General features: G+C 44.2%; 1 protein-coding gene across 1 annotated transcript; it reads right to left on the bottom strand.

Annotated features, from left to right (window-relative positions):
* Positions 1-1,607: 1,607 nt before the first annotated feature.
* LOC146178840 (uncharacterized) lies at positions 1,608-20,693 on the bottom strand. The gene is made up of 6 exons (XM_084578578.1): positions 20,445-20,693; positions 17,527-17,619; positions 11,109-11,258; positions 9,086-9,309; positions 4,724-4,849; positions 1,608-1,776 (listed from the first exon to the last, which is right to left on the bottom strand). The coding sequence occupies exons 1-5, from the start codon at positions 20,623-20,625 to the stop codon at positions 4,799-4,801; spliced, it is 699 nt and encodes a 232-aa protein (XP_084434704.1). The 5' UTR covers positions 20,626-20,693; the 3' UTR covers positions 1,608-1,776; positions 4,724-4,798.
* Between the last annotated feature and the right edge of the window lie 2,979 nt (positions 20,694-23,672).

Raw genomic sequence — 23,672 nt, 5'->3', positions numbered from 1 at the left:
AAAATTGTCGTTTTTCTTTGTGTTTGTGTGTGTGTGTGTGTAAAGAAGCAGGATAATCTATCAAGGGCACGACTTGATTACTCGCAATTATAAGTTTTTTTAATAGACTCATGCGCTTGTTCAGTCATTTCCTTTTGCAGTGTGCACGCCCATTCTGATTCCTCTTTTAGTGAACTCATTAAATAACTTTTCGCATCTGACGTTTTAGACGACAAAGGAATAATTTTTTTTCTTTTTTGCATTGCTATATACAGGAGCACGAGAGTGCCGATCCGGAGCTATTCTACGCCATATACATACTCCGAAAGCGAGACATTAAAAAAAGCGCGTCTGATTAGGGCAACGACGGAGGCCGTTTATGTGTAATCTGTGTTCACTATATCGTTTGACACGAGTAGCCAAACTTCATGCACTGCATGAACAGGCTGCCTAGGCTAGCAGATTTCTGCGTGTAACTGTGGCAATATGTGCAGCGCAGTAGTAAACATGACACCCATTGCATTACCTTCTAAGGTTAGAGTGCTCCTATGCACTGAAAAGTTGACTAATTTGTTTGCATGACAGAATCTATTCCCTGAAAGAACATACAACAAAACACGGGCCAGGGAGTAAAGCAAGAAGCAGTGCTTGTGAGCAAGCTGACGGCGGTCACGCTTGTTTCACAGCATTAACAAATTAATTTCGCATAACAAACGCGTTCTCCAAGGTAATGCATTGCTTCAAAGCCAAAGCTGTCATAATGTAGCCATAATTATACTACTGCCATGTACAGTGCAACGGCAGCATGCAAAAGCTACATGTGTGCTGGCCGCTCCATGCTTTCGCGCCGCGTGTAGCAGACGACGCGCCTGGCAAGGAGCAAGAGTTGACTGCAGCGCCGCTAGTTCTCGCAACCGCCACTTGGGACACTCTCCTCCGCTGGGCGGCATGGGGAGCTGTGAAACTGAGTTTGTACTAGTAACGTTGGTTTTGTGGGGTTTAACGTCCCAAAGCGACTCAGGATATGAGAGACACCGTAGTGGAGGACTCCGGAAATTTCGACCACCTGGGGTTCTTTAACGTGCACTGACATCTCACAGCACACGGGCGCCTCGCTTTTCGCCTCCATCGAAAAGCGGCTGCCGAGGCCGGGATTCGATCCCGCATCCTTGGGAACAGTAGTCGAGCGCCGTAACCACTGCGCCACCCCGGCAGGGTCCTCCCCCCCAAGCTGATGTCAAATTTTCTTGAAAGAGAAAAAATGGGTTCATCACATGAGTATATACAGTAAAAGATAAACGACTAAGCGAGTAGTAAAATGCACATAAGAAAATGCGGATTTCCAAGGAGAACCAGCAAATGGGATGCATTAAAGCCGTTGCATTGTACCCTTAAAGGTGGAGGTTAGATTATCCCCCCACTTGCTAAGGCAGCTCAGCTGACAACCAGTCCTCGACTCCTTGGTAGCAGCTGCCACAAAAAATGTTGGGGTCTCGTTGGCACAAAGGAACACTGCACGAAGACTGAAGAGGGGCCAATGGTGTGCTCGCTTGGCTCCACACTGAGTGAGAACTGTGCAATTTCAAAGTTCCACGGTGATGCAGAGGGGCGGGGGGGGGGGGGGGGGGGGGAATCATCACACCTCCGCCAAGTGAAGAGGGAATAATTCACTGATCACACACAACAGCAGTCAACACAGGCAGCAGGACCATCTTCAGTGCAGGGACTCACGGCATGTCCACCAGTGATATAGGTGAAGTACGGCTGTCCTGAGCAGTTCATCTTCCTTGACATGAACTGCACACATTGTACTAAATTAGTGATTTTGTCACCTCCATATATAGTTAGCATGTTCTGCACACATTCGTTCTGCTTTGGGGCATGCAATTACTATCACAGAAGCTAACAAGCCCGTTACTGAGAATTAGCTCATCGTTTCACTCTAGGAAGAGCTAAATTAAAGCAACTCGACCTTGACTAACAAAGCTCTTAGCACCTGCGTGCAAGTAACATTTCAAGCACAAACATGCACTAGGAACATTTATTGGCATTACTGCCAAAGAAATGCCAATATTTGCTTCAGGATATGCACTTTACGATTTAGCACAGCACAACCTTCTCTTGTACAACCTTCACTATACTTCCAAGCGTTACCAAAAAACACTCGCAACACAAGATTAGTAATGCATAGACTAAAACAGTAAGCTAACCTATAAGGGCTAATTCCGCTAATTCCACTTGGATTTCGTCCACCTCGATAAAAAAAAAATCAGTGGGTCCAATTGGGACAACCGGTCAGATTGAATTGGTTCTGCCAATAGCTTGTCCAATAGGTCCTGTTCAACCCAACTGGTTTCTTCACTCCCATTGGGGCTTCCCATTGGTTCTAATTGGTCCAAAGGGAACATTTCCAATTGGGAAAGTTAAGTCAGTGATATCCTTGACTGAGATATGCACATACAGTTGAACCCCTTTATAGTAAAATCACTGGGACCGGCAAAAATCTTTAATATACCAGGGCCATTACTACATCAGTGGTTGGTGATAACATGGTCCTGAAGTTGCCATTTCATAACTAAATGGCTACTTACTGAACACGTTAATAAAAAAAACACTCTAAAATACCTTCCACCTCTTTCTGATCATCTCTTCGTCCCATTTTTTCAGTTATTAGATTTTTTGTCACTGCTGCCTCGTGCTGCAAAGTGCACCGAATGTTTGGGTGTTTCTGCCCTTCCCTATTTCTCGCTGCATTTTTACTCTTCTTTACTTTCTGAACGGATCGCGCCGCCTTCTTTCTATGTTTGTAGACAGCTTTATTTTTCTATTTCCTATGCGCTGCATGCTTTCCCTCACGGCTTTAAGGCCTTCGTAAAGTAGGCTTCTCCTGAGTGCTACTCAGCCTAGTGGTAAAGCCGTTTAAAAGAACACTCGATGTTTTTTCTTTTTAAATTGCTTCGCGATTTTAGGTAGCGCGCGTGCGGCAATGTCATTTCATGCGAAGGCGGCGCCGCGGCCAGACGCACTTTACTATAACCGAGTTTTATCAAAAATGTCTTTAGTACAAAGGGTGGAAAATGTACAGTCGTCTATGGAAGATGAACTGGGACCTCAGTTTCACTTTACTATATCCGATTTTACAACAGCAGAGTTCTACTACATACCTTTATAAAGAGACAACTGTGAAAATTTTAAGTTGTTATCAAAAGTATATGCTGCTTAATCTTAATGATTTCATCATGTCCACTATAAGTACAGGCATAATTAAATAAGTTAACTCTGAATAATTGAGAAGTGTCACTGGTCCCAGCAGCACTGTTCAATGAATGGAGTATATAAGTCTCTGCAAAGTATCCTGCGGATATTTACATTGAATCTGTGTTAGTTCCATGTGTGTGATGCATGCTCGGCTCTCATGATTTCTGTAAAAACTTGTAATCAGTCCACTTGTATGAAAGTCGGCTCCCCTGTAACTCCTCGACAGAAAACACTGAAATTGCATCTCCATTCTTTTTTTAAGCTCTGTGAGTTCAAACCATTTGGGCTCAATGAATATGCCATTTCAGTTCAGTTGGTGAACCATTTAGTTTTCATAGATTATTTCCAATTGGAAGCACCAATTCATATCAAATGGCCAGGCCCAATGGGTGGAAAATTAATTGGAACGGAAAAGCGCAGTATCTGTCAGTTATTTCTGTGGACACCTGAACCACACCCACACCATAAGGAAAGGAAGGAAGGTGGGAGGTGGCAAAAATATAATTTGTTTTTGACCAATTCAGTTCAGTTAGAAAATTCCCAATTGGACCCACTGATTTTTTTTTTTTTTTTTTTTTTGACTGGGACATTCTTCTAAGCTCTCATTCAGAAGGTGCACTTTTGGTTGTGAACTGCACTTTAACTGTGAAGTGAACATGCTGAAAAAAAAATATATGATGCAAACAAAATAAGGACAAAAAATACAAACACATTACTGAGTTCACCTGGTTACTGCTCACCTTTTAGTCTCTAAGCTGGACGGACACTCAAGCTCCTTATCACATTTTTGTTGCTTGCTCTTGCTCACAAGCTTATTTTCTTTTTTTGCCTTTTCATTGGCTGCGCCTTTGTGACAGCTCCAGCCAGTTTGTGTCATCACATCAGCGATTGCTCACATTGCACTCCCAAGTGCGTAGTACACTTGAATCCCACGCAATGAAATTCATGGGACTAGCAAAAATTTTGTTGCAGTGGAAACTTCATGTCAAGTGAAAAAGGACTAAAATTTCCAGAAGGGATGCAGTACGCGATTGGCCCCTAGGTCTGCTAGCGAAATTCTCCATGCGACACTGCTGCTGCACAAAGAAGCCAGCGCTATATACGATGCTTGTCATAAGGTGAAGCTAATCTAGCTGACTGCAGTTTATCAGCGGCTCTTGCCAGGTTCGCTTTACTTGCGTTGTTGCCAAAAGCGCTGTAAAAGCCGAGTTGCGTTTTATGGGGTATAGGCAACTAAGTCCATGCACTAGGTGATGTAAGGGATTGAAAAGTGGTTTGAAATACTATAGCTGGCATCAAAGGTTGGCTTCTTTAGCTAGAAGCTGCCATATTATCCGTGGCAACGAGTGGCACCTGATATGTTTGAGCTGAACGGCAGACACTAACTACCTCGTGGTGGTAGACTACTACTAGAGATCTAGAGATACATAGAGATCTCTCTGCTGTGCCAAATGACATCAGAAGTGGTTGTGAACTTGTGACTTACCTGAAGCCTCTGTTTCCCGTTATGGTCTTCAGGTTGAATAACAGACCACAGTTCAAGTCACATCACAAATTTTGATCAATCACAAGCCGACACAAGATTCGTCGCATCAGAAGTGGTCCGCACTATCTGAAAAGCAATGGAGAGTAAGAACAAATGTTGAAAGTGGCCAAGGACATCCTACCTCAACCTCGCAGTTTTAATCAGCTCATCAGAACACATTACTTTGTTCCCCGGCAAGCCAGAGGCGGTCTTCAGGCACATGCAAGGAAGAAAAATCTAAATACGAACAAATGGCCATTCTTACAAATCAAGAAACAAGAGCCTTTCCCAATGGGCCTTGGATCAGTGTCAATGATCGAGAACAAGGGCAGCCACTGCTACAAACCACAAGTGGCTACCGAATCACCCGACCCAACAGATTCAAGGTTAAGTTCAGCTTTCTTTCGAGGAAAAGGGAGACGCGGCAATATCCAGACAAGAGCATTCATAATACAGCCCGAGAGGGAGTCCATCAGGTGGTGCATTGTTGTTCAGTCTCGTGTCTTTTGGTGCCTGCTGTGGATTCTTAACAGTGTCATGACACATCCTGTAATAAATTGCATAGGGCCAATACTTATTACAAAATTTTTCTTATTAACCATTCCCCACCGGCATAAACAGGAAACCCTTATTGGAGGGTAATAACATGAGCGTTTAGTATTGTGTACAGGAAACTGTCAATAATTTGGCCTTCAAGGGTCCTGAAAAAATGTCCAGATCATCGAATGAATGGGCCATCAGATTCCCAGTAGGAGATTCTCACCTGGGCTATAAATGTGATTTTTGTTAGCTGCCAGAAAAATGTCGGCATACCGAAAAAGAGGCAAAGAACCAATTTTTACGTGAAACAATAACTTCACGCATTAAAAGCATAATTTTCTACAGGATGTTCCTTTTTGGTCAGAACATGGTCACTGTCTACGAAGCACGTGTGTGCTCAGCGCGATCACATATTGAAGAAAAGTAATGCAACCTCAGAGGAACATGGAGGTGGTTCTTTGCTTGGCCTACCAGCCTCAATGCAAGGCCAAATTGAATGCTGGTACTTTGAAGACAGCAAGCATGTTCAAACTAAGAGTGGGCAACCTTGCACATACTCTACACTTTACAGTATGTTAATACAGTAGAATCTAGGTGATATGAATTAGGCTGATATAAATTTCGGGATGACACGTATTCACAAAATTCCCCAGTCACAGTGCATTGTGTATAAAGTGCAGAATTTCAGGTGTCCCGAACACTTTCACGCCATTACAGATGATACAAGCATGCAAACCGTGACCGCAGCCTTGAGCACTACACACTGTCCGCAAATTGTTGACTCAACGATCGCCAGCTGTGCTGTCTGCGCTGTGAGCAGTTTGTGGCAATGCGTGGCCTGCATATCGCCAGCACGTTAAACAGCCACTTTGGGTGGCACATGGCCTGCACATCGCTGACTTCGCGGTTGCTCGCCGCACTGTACGCGTTGCGAGTGGCGAGCTGTGGCCGTAAACAGACGTGTGAATGGTTGTCCCATGTTTCTACACGTCGATTTTTGCTCATTTTGATGATACGCATTTTCAGATAAGGATTCTTTTCATGACCCCATGAGGTTCGTATGACCGAGATTCTACTGTAGTAAAGAGCTCAGCAATGCTACACTGTACAGGGTGTTGCACAATTAGACCCGTGCTGTAGAATGCTTCTCCCAGCTAAACCGCGGAATCCTTGCAGTTCAGATTTCGCACAGAAATCACATTTTGTCGCTAGTATTTGTTAATACTAAATTTGTTTGTGGTACTTGCCTGATTCGATCAGAAGAAGTAAAATATTCCCATCGCCTGCGGCGGCGGCGACGCCAGACGAACCACTGCCCCAGTGATGGGACTGGTGGCGCCACCTCATGCTGCTTACAACAACTCAAACCTTCTGCCAGAAACGCTCGCCCCCTCTTTTCCTGCTACAGAGTTGTTGTTAGCAGCATGAGGTGGCGCCACCAGTCCCATCGCTGGGGCAGCGGTTCGTCTGGCGTCGCCGCCGCCGCAGGCGATGGGAATATTTTACTTCTTCTGATCGAATCAGGCAAGTACCACAAACAAATTTAGTATTAAAAAATACTAGCGACAAAATGCGATTTCTGTGCGAAATCTGAACTGCAAGGATTCCCCGGTTTAGCTGGGAGAAGCATTCTACAGCGCGGGTCTAATTGTGCAACACCCTGTACAATGCATATGAGTTATCACTATATAGTATAGCATTATGTTTCAGCCCTCATGACTATATGTGCACTCTTAAATATCTTGTGGCGCAGTACACCATCATGGTGACGGCATCCGACTTTCATGCTAAGGACATGCCACTCTCACTGGCCCACCAACGAAATTGTCTGGCAATGACAGCTGACAAACGACACCTGCGAAAAGCAAGCTCACGAGGAGGACTGCGATGCATGCGCCCAAGCTGGCAAGTGTGGCTCAGATACACAGAGCCGCTTTCGGAAAGATGCAAGGTATGCCGACTCATCGAGGGTGTCACAAATACGCTCCAAAAGGAGAGAGGGAGATTCTTCCAATTAGCTTGGCACTTATAAAGCACTTATTATAGCAACTGATGGAAAGCAGAGATTGGAAGAGAAAGATGAGATTGCAAAAAAAAGAAAGAAAAACTAAAACACATGACATTTTTAAGGAGGATAATGTCCATACCTTTCATGCTTTCAGACTTCAGTTCACTTAATCCATGACAACTCCATTTCCAATGACCTTCTCTCTGACAGACTGTTTTATTTATTGTTTTCATGTAATATGTATAGGAACTCATTTGGCTTGTTCCAAGACCCTTTTCAGGGGCACTTGTTTTAAGACAAATTTCTAATAAAACAAACAAATTTCGTTCTCCCTTCAAGCTCATATTGGTCAGATTGTGCAAGAAATGCATGAACGAAGTTGGGATCTTTACAGACTCCTTACACATACACATACCTGTGACAAAGGGGGGGGGGGGGGAGGGGGGGGGCACGTTCACAGTTTCAACATTCCAGGAGGTGGGGAAGAGAGGGCAACTTTAGGCAATGTCCGCAACCATAAAATGTGACTAGCTACGCCTCTGCGACCAATGAAAACTGATCGGCACACCATTTAGATTTTCAATGCAAAACCATTAGCAGCCCCATTAAACACTATTCATTCCAAGACCATTGTTGTCACTACACTGTCCTTGGTCATAGCTCAGCACTGCTCAGTAACACGAGGCACGCGGCCGATTGCGATACTGGAGGATCACGTGGCATGACATTTGAGCAAAGTCATGACAACAACCCTGAATTCAACGCCATGTGTGCTGAGAGACCATCTTTTAGCCCAGGTCAAAGGAGAAGCCTCTACATTTACTGGTCCATGGCTGTGCGCCACTGCTAACGAATTTGCCGCATACAAGCAATGATAACATGCCACTGCCAGTCATAACTGGCATGACAATTTCATGTGCATGGCCAGCCACAAATTGATACGACTAGGAAAAGATCCGTATAACTCGTGCTATGGTCTTTCGAGTTGTGATGTATGGATGCGAGAGTTGGACTGTGGAGAAGGCTGACCGCCGAAAAATTGACACGTTTGAATTGTGGTGCTGGCGAAAACTCTTGAGAGTTCCTTGGACGGCCAGAAGATCAAATCAGTCGATATTGTCGACCATAAACCCTGACTGCTCATTGGAGGGTCAAATTCTAAAGTTAAAGCTCAGCTACTTTGGTCATCTGATGAGAAGAGAGGAGTCGCTGGAGAAAGATTTGATGTTGGGAAAGGTTGAGGGTCACCGGAGAAGGGGTAGGCAGCGAGCGCGATGGTTAGATGGCATCCTCAAAGCGCTGCAAATGAAGTCATGTGATGTTAGAAAGATAGTAAGAGACCGGAAAGCGTGGCGTGATATGGTCCATAGGGTCATGAAGAGTCGGACACGACTGAACTGAATTGAGGTAAGGAGAGTCCTGGATGTGGTGGGCAGAGATGTAGCTGGCACGGAGGTTCGCCATGCAAGTGATGCTGGCGATTACGATGTGGCTGCAGATTCCTCGATGCTATTTTCACTAAAACCATTCTTATGTAGGTGGAGCCCACTTATTGACAGAGTTAAAGGATTGGCAGGTATGCTAACATAAAAGTAAATCTGACGTGTGTGTACTGAATGAGATACACATGATGGCACTCACAGCTGTAGACACCTACAAAGCAATTCATGACAACAAATTTGCCAGAGACACTAACACTGCTAACGTGCGTGAACGCGAAAGCGTTACAGAAGTCATGCAGTTGACATCTTAAGACTAGGTTGCGATGCTCGTACCGCAGGAGTGGTCGTCGATGATGCTCTCCGCTTCTGTAGCCTCCGCAGTCGCTGTCGAGCATTTTCTGCCAGCCTTGCCTCATCGGCGGTAGCATACTTTCGTGGGCGCCCTGCTTTTCGTGAAGTATAAGCCATAGGTCGCGTAGGAAACTTGTAGGTCACAGACAATGTCAACTCCTCTTCATCATACTTCATTGCACACATACCATCGTTCACTCGGGAGTCTGAAAAGACAACGCCAACATCGCACAGCCCACTGACGCCTTTTGCGTTTCACTTCCATCGAACCTCGCCGCAGCAGTCATGTTTCGGTGATAGTGAAACGCAAAAGGCGTTCATGCGATGTGCGACGTCAATTGCACTGTTAGAGATCCCCAAGTGGTCGAAATTATTCCGTAATATAGCATTCCTTTCCCTTTCATAACACTCCACCTTTTTCCCTTTCCCACAGTGCAGTGTCCACAAGGACGTGAGACAGATACTATGCCTTCTGTTTACTAAAAACCAAAATTCAATATTTCCCTTATGGCCTCTCCACTCCGAAGCCCAGCTATGTTTCCTTGCTCCAAAGCTGCTGCTTTCACTCTCCTCTCCACTTCTGTATGAAACAGAGAGGGATGCTTTGTACCAAGATGCTGACAAGTGTATTGTCATATTGGGCTATATAAGATTTTTGCCTTATTAACATTAGAACTGAATCTAACTGACATAGTTCCATTTCCCTGTAATTCACATTTGTACTATATTCATAGGTCGTACTGCAGCAACAAGCCAACACATATTCGCCAGTTCAAATTAGAGAGACACTTGGCTCCCATGCTTGCAAATTGTCATTTGTGTATGCACACTTTGCTAATCGCCTACTGAGCAGTCTTCTAATTGTGCCTCAGCCATCTCACACACGTAAGGATGCGCCTGCATTTCTTAGATGTAGTATGTCTGACTTAGGATCCAAGGCCCCCAGGCAGTGAGAAATGGACTAAAGAATTGATTGATTGATTGATTGATTCCCACCTCACCCTTCCATCTCAGAGGAGCTACCCAAGTTGGCAGCTCCTGCCAGTTCATGTCGCCTTGCAACGTCACACAACTTGCTGATCGGCCAGCGCTTGACTATGTAATTTGCTGACTATTAACTAACCACTACTGAGCCAGGATCATGCTCGCGATTTTTCGCAACACTGGCAATGTTGGATTTTCTGCAGAATAGAGATTTGAACCCTGAATTGGATTTGAATTTGGATTTGAACCCTGCGGTTCAAATCCAAAGCCATAAGAACCTGCTTGTTTGGTGGAATATAACTGTGGAATTGCTAGATTTGTTTCATTTCCGCTTGCCATAAAGTCATGGACATGACCTTACAGGGCGCGAATTTGAAGGGAAAAAAATTTATTTTAGCACTGTCTCGCCTCCCAGCAATATTCATTCGAGCAAATGAAGCGTGCATCCTCACTAATGTTTCTACTGCTCTTATCTACACGCATTCGACCCCAATCACATAAAATATGATTTTCTTTAAAATGAAATTGGATCCTGCAAATTTCTGCCCATGACTCCACAAACAATGCGACAGTAAAAGTTAAAAAAAAAAACATCGCTCATTTCTGCATCTTATGTACCACAGCCCCTAAAGACAAGGGTAAATTATGCTGTCCAGTTGTAAAGTCACACCACTAAGTGTCTTCTATTGGTAAACCGTATTATCTTTAAAGAGTTCAAGAGAGCGAGCACATATGCTCTCTGCCCCACTGGGGTGATACAGTGGTTACGGCGCTCGACTACTGTTCCAAAGGATGCGGGATAAATCCCAGCCTCGGCGGCCGCTTTTCGATGAAGCCGAAAAGCAAGGCACCCGTGTGCTGTGCGATGTCAGTGCACGTTAAAGAACCCCAGGTGGTCGAAGTCTCTGGAGTCCTCCACTACGGCATCTGAGTCGCTTTAGGACATTAAACCCCGCAAACCAAACCAAACCAAACCAAACAGATGCTCTCTACAGGGGAGACACAAAGGCGTACAACATACATGTTCTCCTCAGTGGAGGTGTGTTGACGCCTACACTCCGTTTCACCCAGGAGGGCGTCTGTGTACCCAGGGACACACTTTTCGGGCTGCACTGGACACCAGCTTGCTTGTACATTCCACGAGCTCGCCTCTCCAAATATGCCGACAGAGCTGGAACACGATTAAAAAATGTTTCTTTCAAACAAGTTTAGGACAGGCAGTGGTACCCAATCACACGCCTTCAATTTACTCCTGATATTCATAACTCAAAAGGTACTGCTACCTTGCCTAAATATGAGTTCAGCACAAATCAATGGCACCTGATTCCTCCAGGATGTCAATATTCGTAAAGGTACCCAAATCATGCAGTAGAGGCATGGACAAAATATGTCGTAAACCAGTCACAGTTGGATGACAAGGATTTCCTCTCATAAAGAACACTATAAAATACTTTCCTGTCACTAAATGCTCTGAAGTTTGTCATTCTGTATTTTTATTTTGACACGACCCAGTTATAATTATTGTTTATAACATTTTTGGTACTTGAGTATTGCTACAAATGGGTTTGACTACATCTATACGTCATTACACAAAGGTTTCAATATTGTTTGTAACCATTTAAAATTTGCCACCCAAGACTCTCGCTCACAACCTACAACGTGAAGCGAAAGCTCCACTTTTCACATGCAATGTGCAAGGTCATAGCATTTCACACCGGTGACCTTGAAAGCACACGGCTAACTGCATAATTCGCTCGCTCCACAAGTGTGCCTAACCATGTACACGTATCCAGTCACCCTGCAGATGTTGTGTGCCGTTTAGTACTTCGACATATTAAAAAATCACAAAATAAAAAGGCGGAGTGACCTTAAACTTGTAATTAAGTGCAGGTGTCCGCTCGAAAGTGAGACAAATAATGCGCCTTCCTTTCCCCCAAAACTAGTCTCAAGAAAGAAAAATGAAAAACAAAAGATCACGGAATGAAAAGGCCAGCGTTATAGAGGCATCTGCATTCAAGGCAAAGCTAGTCTGTTCCCCTACTTCAAACCATCAAACCATGTAAAACCTTGGTAAAGCATGCACGACTATGCTTAACTCAGCCTTTTCTCATATCACTAGGTTGAAGACATGCTTAACCCCCCTCCTCATTATTATTTAAGGGATAGATTTATCTATGGCAAAGTGGGACAGTATCCCTCACTACCCCAAAGCAAGAAAATTTATAGATGTAAGCCATGGTCAATCCCTCTTACTTTTGGAAAAAAAACATAAAAGAAATACATGGCTCAAATGAGGTCGCCCTTCCCACCCTCCAACTGTGCTTCCAAGGGTCACCCAATGTGAGGCCTATGATATTAGCAGGGAAGGTGATAAATGTGTCACCACGCCTTCATTTGCCTTGCTGAACAAAAAAAAGATATATACCTGAGAAACCGTTTGCCACACTTAGATTAGTTGTTTTTTTTTTTTTTTGGACCTCTTGTGAACAAGCGTGCGCTTCCACCACTGAACTGTATTTATGTACCATACCTTTGATGTTTAGCACTAATCCTATTTTTTTCTACATTTTTGTTCTCGTTCTATGTGCTAGTCTTTTCAATTAATTACAACACACCAACTAGCCCAGACAGTATGCTACTAAAAGCACAATTTCAATGTTCAAGTATCAGTTGCATCACAACACTGCCCACTTCATAACATTGGCATCAACTTTTGGTTAGCGCATGCAGATCCATAATGACCCAATCAAAGCAAGGCCTGTTTTCATTCTGACTGACAATAAAACAAGGCCCTACAATTTTTAACAGACCAAGGGGGCTTATCGACCAAGACGGCACGCCAATGCAGACACATAAGTAGTACCTTCTCTGCATCTTGAGGAAGGCTTACTGTACGGTGGGTTTAATTTCTGAGGCATGTACAGCTTACAGCATATATATGTATAAAAGCACTCAGCATAGGCTTTTGCATCCATTACAGCCCATTCACATTGCACACTACATGAATAACATTAAAAATACAAGACTGAAGAAAAAAGGTTAATGCATGTACCCATGTTTATCTAGTTCACGAAAGTGCCACAAAATCAACTTCACAGCCATGAAAACAGCAGCAAGCATAAATGCCGCACAAGTACTGACAATGAATACCTAGAGCCCCAGAAGGACATTTTCATTTATGAAGTTTGAGTCAAAATGGTCTTTCAGCACGCATAACACTGCATATCGGATGAACAAAAATCTGTGTTGGATGAACCCTGCGCACTGCAAACCAGATATAACACACACAATGAGGTGGACTCAGCAAGAGGCAGAGATGACAGTATGCTTGCGATGAGCCTGGCTCGTCACAATCTCCCATGGGGTCAACACAGTTATTTGGAAAAAATAATAAAAATACTTTTTTTACGATGCAACAGCACCTCTTGCCGAAGAGTTCCAAATATGTGATGACCATATGACACCGGTCCACAACATATGCTATGGCTCCAATTTTGCAATGGCTATTAGTGGCAAAACCAACGAGGATGTACTAAGACTTAAATTTATGAGTATCCACCTGTTTAACAGTGTATCGTGACAGTGATAAGTGCAAGTATTAAAATATGCAAAGTGTATACGGCCTCAAAGAATGGTCAGCGCTTGTTGTTAAAAGCCGTAGTCCTTGTATGGGCAAGAAGTGTATGGCCCCCGTTGGCTGGGATAATCACCTTGGCCATCTCTCACAATAACAGAGACTTTTAGTGACAACAATACATTCCACACAGAAAGCCCACACCGGCTAAACACTTCAACAATAAAGCAGGCCCTTTTTGCCCCATACAGAGAGAGAAATGGGCAAATTTCACTGGCGGGAAGATTTTTATATCAAAATTTTTGAAGCAATAAATAAGCCTTGATGAAAGAAAAGTATCCAAACAGCCAGAATAATTGAGATAAACTACTGAGGTTAATAACTGGATGGAGCTGTCCGTAGCGTTCAATTGAAAAAAAAAAAACTGTAAGCATGCATTAAGATTTCTTGGCTCCTGCTGTGTGGATTACATAAACAGCGTGCAATTTTTTTAAAAGAGTGAAAAACAAGATCTCTTTCAATAGCGGGCTTACTTCGCAAACGGAAGATAGAAGAATGCGTGCTTTCTCTTGCAATGCCCAAACAGTGAAAATGTCTCGCATGAAAGGTATGAACTCCTAGGATTTCATCCTAATACTTGCTTTTATTGCAGGAATGTAAAAAAAATTACTACATGAAAAAAAGGGATTGTTAAAGCATAATCAAATTTAGCTATTTGTGAAGATATCTGAATGTCTTGAAATAAAACTGGGCAGCAACTCGAAAGTGCAGAGTTAATCACACACAAAGCTCTGAACTTTTCGATCATCTGCCACTTCAGCGTGTGACCATAAAATGCCTGTGTTGTTTTGCCATTTGGGGTATGTTTCATTTGCAGCAGGCATCCTCACCAGGTGAAACTTTGATTGAGTAATTATACTCAATATGTCCATTCCTTCAAATATGCTAGTCATCTGTGTAGTTGAGCAAGCAAAGGCAACAATTACTCGAAGTTTTACACCACGAAATCACAAGATATGTTGGCCAACGGAGGACTAAGCTCATAATGACAAATATGAAGAATTGTAACATGGTTTAGGCAACTAAGCAAACAGCCACAGAGTTAATTCCACAATGCAGCAGAATGAAAATTTCATGCGTCCATAAAAAAAATTGTTGTTTGGCGCATAAAATTTTACTTGCTCAGTTTAGTAAACGTAGGCAACTTGGAAAAAAACTTTTGCAGAGAAAGCTGCACTGCGCTAGGTTTTCAAACCATCAGCGTGGCACCATGACACCGTGCCGCGTGACCGTTGCCTAGCAACCGTCACGTGGTATAGACCGAAAGCTGGGCTAGGAGTTTGAGGAGGAAAAAAGAAGGAAAAGAATAAGAAGTAAAAGAAGAAGGAAAAGAAGATGAAGAAGAGGACAAAAAAGAAGTGGAAGAAGAAGAAGAAAAAGAAGACAGATAACTCAATAGTTTGTAGAGGCGAACGACAGCAGCGGGTTGCTAGGACAGAAGGTTCATTCGAACGTTGTGACGGCGAAAAATTTGCTGCAACACTCACAGCTTTCGCTCTATCACTAGGTCCAAGCCATGCTTAAACCCCCACAAATTTTATTTTCCAAAACTCAAAATTTTGTTTTTGACATCTTAACCATTTTCAGACATAAAGAAACCTACAGCCATAGCCTCCTTTATACTCTGTGCCTGTCAACGCGCCGCGCGAACAATAGAGCGTCGTCGTCGAGTAAAGTTGCGCGGTTCCCTCGCTGAGGGCGCCGCTGACGTAGGGGTCGAGGCACACGGGTGGCACGGGTACGAATGTCGGCGCGGGGCGGGAACGCTGTTATTCGCTAGCGGGATAACTGTTCCTAAGCATGAGTCGTGCATATTCAGCATATTTACTTGTAAGGCCAACATCCACTAAGCATAACAAGTGATCATGATACTTGTTAGGCAATAACACCAACGCTATATGACATTTTATGTCAGGCAGTTTCAAGAAATTGCGAATGGCTCGAAAAACTGCACGATTGCTCTGCTAGCACCAATGGTAATAGAAAAATTACAATGCTAGTCTACGCTGCAATAAAAAAATATTCAAGAACAAAGGCACCAGCATTTATTTACACATTTCACAACAGCAATTGTGCTTCAAGAGTACCATGTAGAAGTGCTGTTATGAATAGCTGCCACAAGTTGGGAAAAAAAGTTCATGGTGACTGCTGTCACTGATAGCACTTCAGAAGCCAGCTTGATTTACAGATGATTGGAACAACTGCATCGCAGCATGCCGTTGAGATCTGTAAGAAGAATAATTTTGGTATCAGCTGTTACTTTCAATGATTCAGCGCGTCGTACAAACATTTTTTGTTTTTTTTAATCTAGAAAAACAAGGAAAGACAAACATACACGTTGCATCTTTCTGTTTCGATCACCCCAAAATAATCGTAACAATAGGCAAAGCTCGTGTTTTTATTTTTTCACAGAATTGCGCAGTTAGCAAAACACAAAATACTGCGCTGGAGCACATGTAACATACCACACAGACGAGCTAACCAGGGAGGAAGTTCGCATCGCAGTCCAGAAAATACATGCGCACATTTAATATTATTATTACCTTACTGACGCGTAATAAACACACTTCTGGTGCTGTCATTATTTCTCACAGGCCTTAATGCGGTTGAGTGCGAGAAGGGAAACTAATATAGGCTTTGCAAGATTTGGTTTAGCTCACTTTAAAGTAGTCATCTTCACAATAGGTAAATCTTGTGTTTCTATTTTATCACAAATTTTTGTATTTAGCGTATACTGCAAAAAAAAAAAAAAAGAAAAAAAAAAGCTTCACAGGAGCACACTAACACACTACGCAGACGAGCTAGGCTGGGAAGCAATAGCATTGCAGTCCAGAAAGCACAGGTGCGGATCTAACATTACTATGGCCGTATTGACGCTTAATAAACACATTGGTGCTGTCACTATATTTTACAAGCCTCAAAGCAGCTGAATACTACGCAGTGATCGCCGGAAGGACAAAGCAAAGCTGGCACTTACCAGTTGGTGCAATGCTGTATTCCTGCAGCACCCGAAGGCAGAGGAAAGTAGAAGCATGACCTTGCACACAGCAGAACAGTCCACGAAACAGCGAGACAGCGGCAGCGTGTGGCTATCCGGACCGTGTTGCAACACGGCGCACCCGGCACTCGCCTGGCGAAGGTGACCCTTCATCGCTGTCGCCATCTCTCGGCAGCCAGCGGCGTAACTTGTCTACAGAGGAGGAGCGGCGGCAACGGCCGCGGAGTTGACAGGCACAGAGTGTATAAAGGAGGCAATGCTACAGCAGAAAAAATTGTCTCTGTCACATTCTGTTAAAAAAATGGGACGATTCTGTGAAAAACTTCAAAAGATGTCCACATTAACTTTCCATTTCTTTTCTTTGGATTCTATGATGCTGTATATCATTTTAATTATGGAAACAGAGGCATATATCAGATATCTTGAGGTGAGTCACAGTTGAATGTGACTATGTTCCCTAATACCTTGCTTCAAAAGGAACCGCCAACATGAAAGAAAGAAGAGCATTCACTGACTAGGTACTAGTGGTAAAAAACAATTTTAAAAATAGGACTAACTGCAGGATGAGCAAAAAGTGAACTCGTATGGAGGGACTCATGAGCTTGGTGGATACAAGGCACATACAACAAATTTTTTCCTTCGTGTGAAAGAATGAGTAAAAGAGACCAGCAGCCAATTTTTCGCTCTCCCCCTTTATTTCACTCTCTACCAATCACTGAAGATGTCGGACCCCCCTTCAATGGACCCAGACTTTAAGTGTGGACAATGCTCGGCCAAACATGATAATCATGAACCAAAAGCACTGACCAACATGCCGCTGGTCACGTTGATACTTGGGAGGCCGCTCAGGAAGATGCTGCGTAGGAACTGCACCTGGTAACAGCCACCGCCTTTTCCAACCTGCCAGTAGTCAGTTCCTCCTCGCATGAGAGACATACGAATTCGGACTAACTTTAGCAAACTAAAAAAAAATATACAAGACTCCAATTGCATTGCCAATAGGAAGGAAACAACTGGAACAAAATGGAAAATCCTCCATTCCCACTGGTTCTGAGTCATCATCATCATCATCAGCCTGATTATACCCACTGCAGGGCGAAGGCCTCTCCCATATTTCTCCACTTAACCCGGTTCTGTGCTAGCTGCATCCACTTGACCCCTGCGAACTTCTTAATCTCATCCGCCCACCTAACTTTCTGCCTCCCCCTGCTACGCTTTCCTTCCCTTGGAATCCAGTTTGTTACCCTCAGCGACCATCGGTTATCCTCTCTTCGCACTACATGTCCTGCCCATGTCCATTTCTTCTTCTTAATTTCCACTAGAATGTCATTAACTTGAGTTATTTCTCTGACCCACTCTGCACGCTTTCTATCTCTTAATGTTACCCCTACCATTTTTCGTTCCATAGCCCTCTCTGGGTGAGTCAGGTGAGATATCTATTTAGACCAAATGGACTTGACAATTGCAATGAACTGGACGAAGTTGGGAGAAATTAGGAAATCACTGCCTACAATCAGTAACGACTGAGACCGATGTGTCCAATGGACTTGCATATTGAAACCATTGGCAAAACCAGTTGGCCTTGCCAATAGGTCGAAATGATCTGTCCAACAGCACCTAATATATCCATATTCATCAACATGGCAAAACTAATATCGCTTTTATAGCAAGAGCTTTTAAAAACCTTCATCATCTAATGTGTATATGTCATTTACATTTTTCCTGCCGTTTAATTCGAAATAAATAACTTCGCTAAACTGACAGGCTTTACTAGAACGGGCTTAAAGGCCCACTGTTCACCCTCCGATCGAAAATATTTTCTTCCCCGGTGACTGTGAGACTTCGCCCCTGGAACGCAAGGCCGCAAAATGTTTTTGAAAAGAGTAACTAATAACGCAGTTACAGCCACCGCAATCACCCGATTCTATCCTGCCTCTCTCCTTCCGTTCCCTCGCAAAGGTTTTTCACTCTCCTGCCCGAGGTCGTCTAGCCTCCGCACTATACCTCCGCAATACAAATTCCCCTTCCTCCTCCGCGTTTGGCGGGAGGTGAGGCGTGGCTCTCCGCGAGCGCGAAAAAAAAAAACGGTCGAGGGAGCGCGCGCTGCTGGATTCAGTCTGGCCGTGGCGAGGGAAAAGCGCGCTGCGAGCGGTAAACACCCATCCTCCCGTCAGTCAGCTAGACGGACCAATGGACGTCGTTCCCGATACGTACGTCATTATCGGGGCCCGTTGGGCCAGCGCAGGGAGCGGTGAAACTGGCTTCTCAAAGGAGAGCATGAGGGAGCTTTGAATTGTATTTTCGATGCTTTGCGGCGCGCATGTCGCTGTAGAATTTTGCACAGACTATCTCCGGTACCTGATCGAAACACTGGGCTCCTTTTCTAAAAAGGGCCTTCCCTGGACAGTGGCCCTTTAACAGTCATATATGTGGGATATATAAAGTGGGAGCAAATTTCTGTTATATATTGATTACATATTCAGCTTGTCCATTCACTGTGATGCCTGATTGTTTGCTTGGCTTGATTTCTATGAAATTTTGTATTCATCACCATTCCCATTCCTTTGCGAAAATGTTGGCGAAAGTGCGTCGCCCTTACAAATCAGCACTTCGTTTTGCACCCTAATATTATTCATATCAGGCATTTTGCAGACATTCATGTCTGCACTGTGCAATGTTACCTCCATGAGACCTAATGGGTGGAATTGGGCGAGTTTAGTAGGTCATGTTCCCAATAATGAGTGGAAATTTTCCAATTGGTACTAGTTCAAATCTTCAAATAAAGTCATTTCTTTTTTCTTTTCTGGGTTAACAGCCAGCAAATTACTCACCAAACAGGCTAGACCCAACTCCGTAGATAAAATCCTCCTCCCGGAAGTGTATACTGCACACCCGCTTAGTAGGATGAGGCTGCTCATCCGAAAGCAGAAGGCTCATCCACATTTTTCGTAGCTTTTCGTCTTTTGGGTAACTGTGAAAACTGAGATTAGCATCGGTTGCATAAGAACGGCACTGCGGCACCGAACAATAAACCACCATGCTGGGCAGGTTGCCGGCGATCTACAAGCTTACAAAGTCAGCCGGACATTGCCAGTCGACCAAAGATGACAGCTACGTGGGAGAATAAAAGCACCACAAGCTCCAATTATCTAATCGTTCACCGATAGACACCCCGGATCGCGGGCCTCGGCAGATCAGCTGATCCAACAAAATACGTCACACCCGATAGTGGCGCGAATCCACGGCGCCAAGTGCGCTGTTGTTCTGAACTGCTAAATGCTGCTAACTTTTACACCACTTCGAATGCAACAGCAACATCACATTAGAAGCCCAAAGGCAGCGTTTAGTTTGCTGATGCCTCGACTGCCTCGCGTTGCAAACGCGACTTGCAACGCGTTGCAACGACTTGCAAGAAATAATCCAATCCAGCATGGCCATGGCCGCGCCCACGCGCAGCAGTAAGCATTTCCTTCCTCAATGGCAGCAAGGCTACACTATTCGCAACTTTCACCTTCGCAGCAGCGCCAACGCGTTCAGCGCGCGACCACAGAGTACGCCGTGGTTCAGCGTACCAACGATCAGCGCGGTTTGGGGTGGCGAGTGCAGCCCCACGGTCAAAATACAAATGTTTTCTACTGCAGTGGCTAGAGACTGCACGATTACAGAGCCGTCATGCATTCTTGCAAAGGTTTGGAGGACAGTAGAACGCGACTCTGCGTACTCACACAACTCGATTCCCATCGCACGATGTTTCTTTGCTCCAGACCCTTTACTTCTGGCATTTTCCTGACGATACTGACGCTTGGCCTCCGCCTCCTCGGCTTGCAGTTCGGGGTCTTGACGCTTCTGCCGCTTCACGTCGGCTTCTCTTCGCAGTTCGGCGTTCTCACGTTGTATACGCCGCATCTTTTCTGCCCGCCTAGCCTTAGCCTCCACATTCACGATCCCCACGATGGAGGAATCCGTTGGTTTATCCACGGTATTCTAGAGCACTATATCCACGGCCGGTCTCGAGGGAGAGCGCGTTTCTCCGTTCTTCTACGGCCTCTCCAATGGCAATGGGGTCTGTTTCCACCGCCCGCCGCGCCTTGGTGGGGTCGCCACCGCCCCACTGCTGCTTGATGCAGGCGCAGTTGATGCAGGCGCAATCACTGTTCCTGAAGCTCTTGGCTTTAGAGATAAAAGTGGCCGGGTGAATAAACTGGCGATGGAAACTAGCAAAAAACGGCTGGAAGATTGGTGGCTTAAAAGCAGAGAAGTGGCAATGTTAGTAATGTAGGAGCAAAATTTAATAAATAGAATGGTGGTTTAGTTAACCATTCTAAATCAATAATTAAGATATAGGGAGAAAAATGAGCATGATAGCTACTGCTACCACCCCGATTCAGAGGGGACGCTCCTATATTCCATCCATCCATCCATCCATCCATGCTCCTCCGCTACAGCCGTTCACGCGCAAGGGAAACGCGCGCTCGCTCTTCGCTCCGCCCGCATCAGTTGCAACCGGCAGGTCCTGATATTTCACCCCTTATGGCTTATAGGAAGAAGCCGTAATCGGCGTCTGATTTATCGTGTATGAGCAATAAAATAGTCAATAATGCGCCAGTGCTGTCAGTGCTGTCGCGCACGGTCGAATGAAGTTTCGGGTGCACTTACATCAACACTTTTTGCCCCTAAATTTTTCACAAAACTATATGTACCATTTTATGCAGTGTGCCTTTGAAAGCTGTAAGCAGGTATAACGCGACCTGACGCTAGTGCATGGCAAACTGTTCGGTGGATATTCCAAGTATTATGTCAACCGCTGCCGTTTTCGTTTAGAGCAAAACAGGCACTGACGAAAATTCATAGCACGTCTAAGATTCAGAGTAAGGAACAAAAATTTACGCATACAGTTAAAATTTCAGTTGTCTAGTGAAGTGGGCTGTTCTAGCTTCGTTATGCTTCGTTTAAAACAAATCAGTAGGTTGAAAGACAGCAGATGTATACGCATACAGTCTCGCGACTGACGCACACGTAGACAGTCGTAGTCAGTTTAATACCAGTGATAAAAAAAATTAATCAAGGAAATGGGCATATATATGCATAATTGAAAAGAGCAGCAAGCAATAAAAAAAAAATGTCCTTCAAAGTTAACACATTGCACTCATTCATCAAAATGGTACATGCGGCTAGAAAATGAAAGTCTCAAAATCTTTCTGGACGGTTTGTGCACATAAGGAGCTGGCCTTTCGTTCCTGTCCGTCACTTTCTTAGCATAATTGACAAGAAGGAGTCTGAGAAATTTCTCACATATTAAAGAAGCGGACCTATAGTCAATGCCTTCCGGGCAACTCAGCAAAGGTGAGTTCTCAAGTGCTGGCTGGATTAAGATTTGAAGGACTTCAAGGACATTTGTGTGTGGTAGGTGCACGACAGCTTTTTCAAAAAAAGACACAACTTTGTCCAAGAGAGCTACAAACTCTGGTTTTGGATAATGCAGTCCGCTAGAATCTTGTCCTCGCAGAATAGTGTACATGGGGCTGCTTCTTTCGCTGGTTTCAAGAAGTATAGCACAAGCGTCACACCCGAAGTCACTGATTAACTTCACAATGTATCCAGCGACATAAGCAAGACACGTGACAGTGGGTAATGGGATGACAGGAGATACCATCACTTCTTTCAGTTCCTCGGTTACTGATTGCGGCAGAGCTGAAATGATTTCGTCGGTGTCGACACTAGGTGCCTAGGCGCGCAATACAGCGCGACATACAACTCCTGTAGTCACCTCTGAATAAATAGCACAGAGAAAAGCTTTTATATTCATTATTGAGGAGTGTCCCTTGAGTAGCAGTGGCGAATGTGTAATAAGCAAAGCATTCTACCAAAATAATGGGGCAGTGATTGCTCTCTAAGGCAGGCATTACTGCACAGGTAGTTAAGGAACTATTAGTTCAAAAACATATACTAGAAAAAGAAAGAAAATATTGCTAGGAATTAGTGCTTTTTTTCATGAAATAATCATGATATCATGTAAACATATTTCATTAAACCAACGTTTATTTGCAAAATTAAAATAATGTTTATAATACAACATAAAACATTTGGTGGTCTATAAATTATAGCAAAATTGAAAACAAAACTTAAAAGCGTTAACTCTGACGTTATACGACTAATACTTTGTCATGTAAGCATTGTGCAACTTACATTACATTTTTATAAAATTATTTTCACCTTCGGTGTTACCTCGATGGTTTCTCATCTAGCGCTGAAAGACGGTTTTGCCATTGTTGCTGTTATGTTTGCCTTGAAGAAGCTTCGATGTGATCACTGCTCACTCATCTTCTTGTACAGGCTTGGGCAAAAATTTAGATTAAAGTGAACAAAAGTAGATACCATGCCGCAATACATGTCATATGCTTGTCGAGCGTTTGCTGAGCGACAGTGTTTTTTAATATAAAGACTCCATTCACGTGTGTAGCACGCTGACAGGATGCGGCTGCAGCGTCTACCTTCTGTGATCTTTCATTTAGGGGCTGCACTCATCACGAAACCCGCGGGCAAAACCAGGCAAAAGCCACCCGCCGCCACTGAAGCAGATGCGGAGCGAACAGTGAGCAGGTCGCGCCCCTTGCGGCGGCGGAGAGCGTGACTCAAGGAGAAAAGCTCCCATTGTTCACGCGGTGATTGAGAAGGCCGTAAGAAAGAGCGCGCGTTCTCTCCCTCGAAACCGGCCGTGGTTTATCAAACGGCGGTAGCGCGAAAACGAAGAGGCGTCCGTGTGCTGTGCGATGTCAGCGCACGTTAAAGATCCCCAGGTGGTCGAGATTACTCCGTAGCCCTCCACTTTCATTCCCACCTTCCTCCCTTCCCTTACGGCGCGGTTGCGGGGTTGCGGTGTCCACAGAAAACAAGTGAGACAGTTACCGCGCCTTCTTATAAATAAAAAAAAAAAAAAACGGCGGTAGCGCGAA

The sequence above is a fragment of the Amblyomma maculatum genome, chromosome 9 (assembly GCF_055883805.1).
Source record: "Amblyomma maculatum isolate TAMU_Amacu chromosome 9, ASM5588380v1, whole genome shotgun sequence".
In the NCBI taxonomy this organism is placed as follows: Eukaryota; Metazoa; Arthropoda; class Arachnida; order Ixodida; family Ixodidae; genus Amblyomma; species Amblyomma maculatum.
This window is presented reverse-complemented; position numbering and strand designations above follow the sequence as displayed.

Coding starts and splice junctions, on each gene's coding strand:
- LOC146178840 (XM_084578578.1), bottom strand. CDS start 20,625: ATGCGGCGTATACAACGTGAGAACGCCGAACTGCGAAGAGAAGCCGAC. Junction 17,620..20,444: donor TGCGATGGGAATCGAGTTGT/GTGAGTACGCAG, acceptor GACTACTGGCAG/GTTGGAAAAGGCGGTGGCTG. Junction 9,310..11,108: donor ACCTCCACTGAGGAGAACAT/GTATGTTGTACG, acceptor TTGTCTTTTCAG/ACTCCCGAGTGAACGATGGT.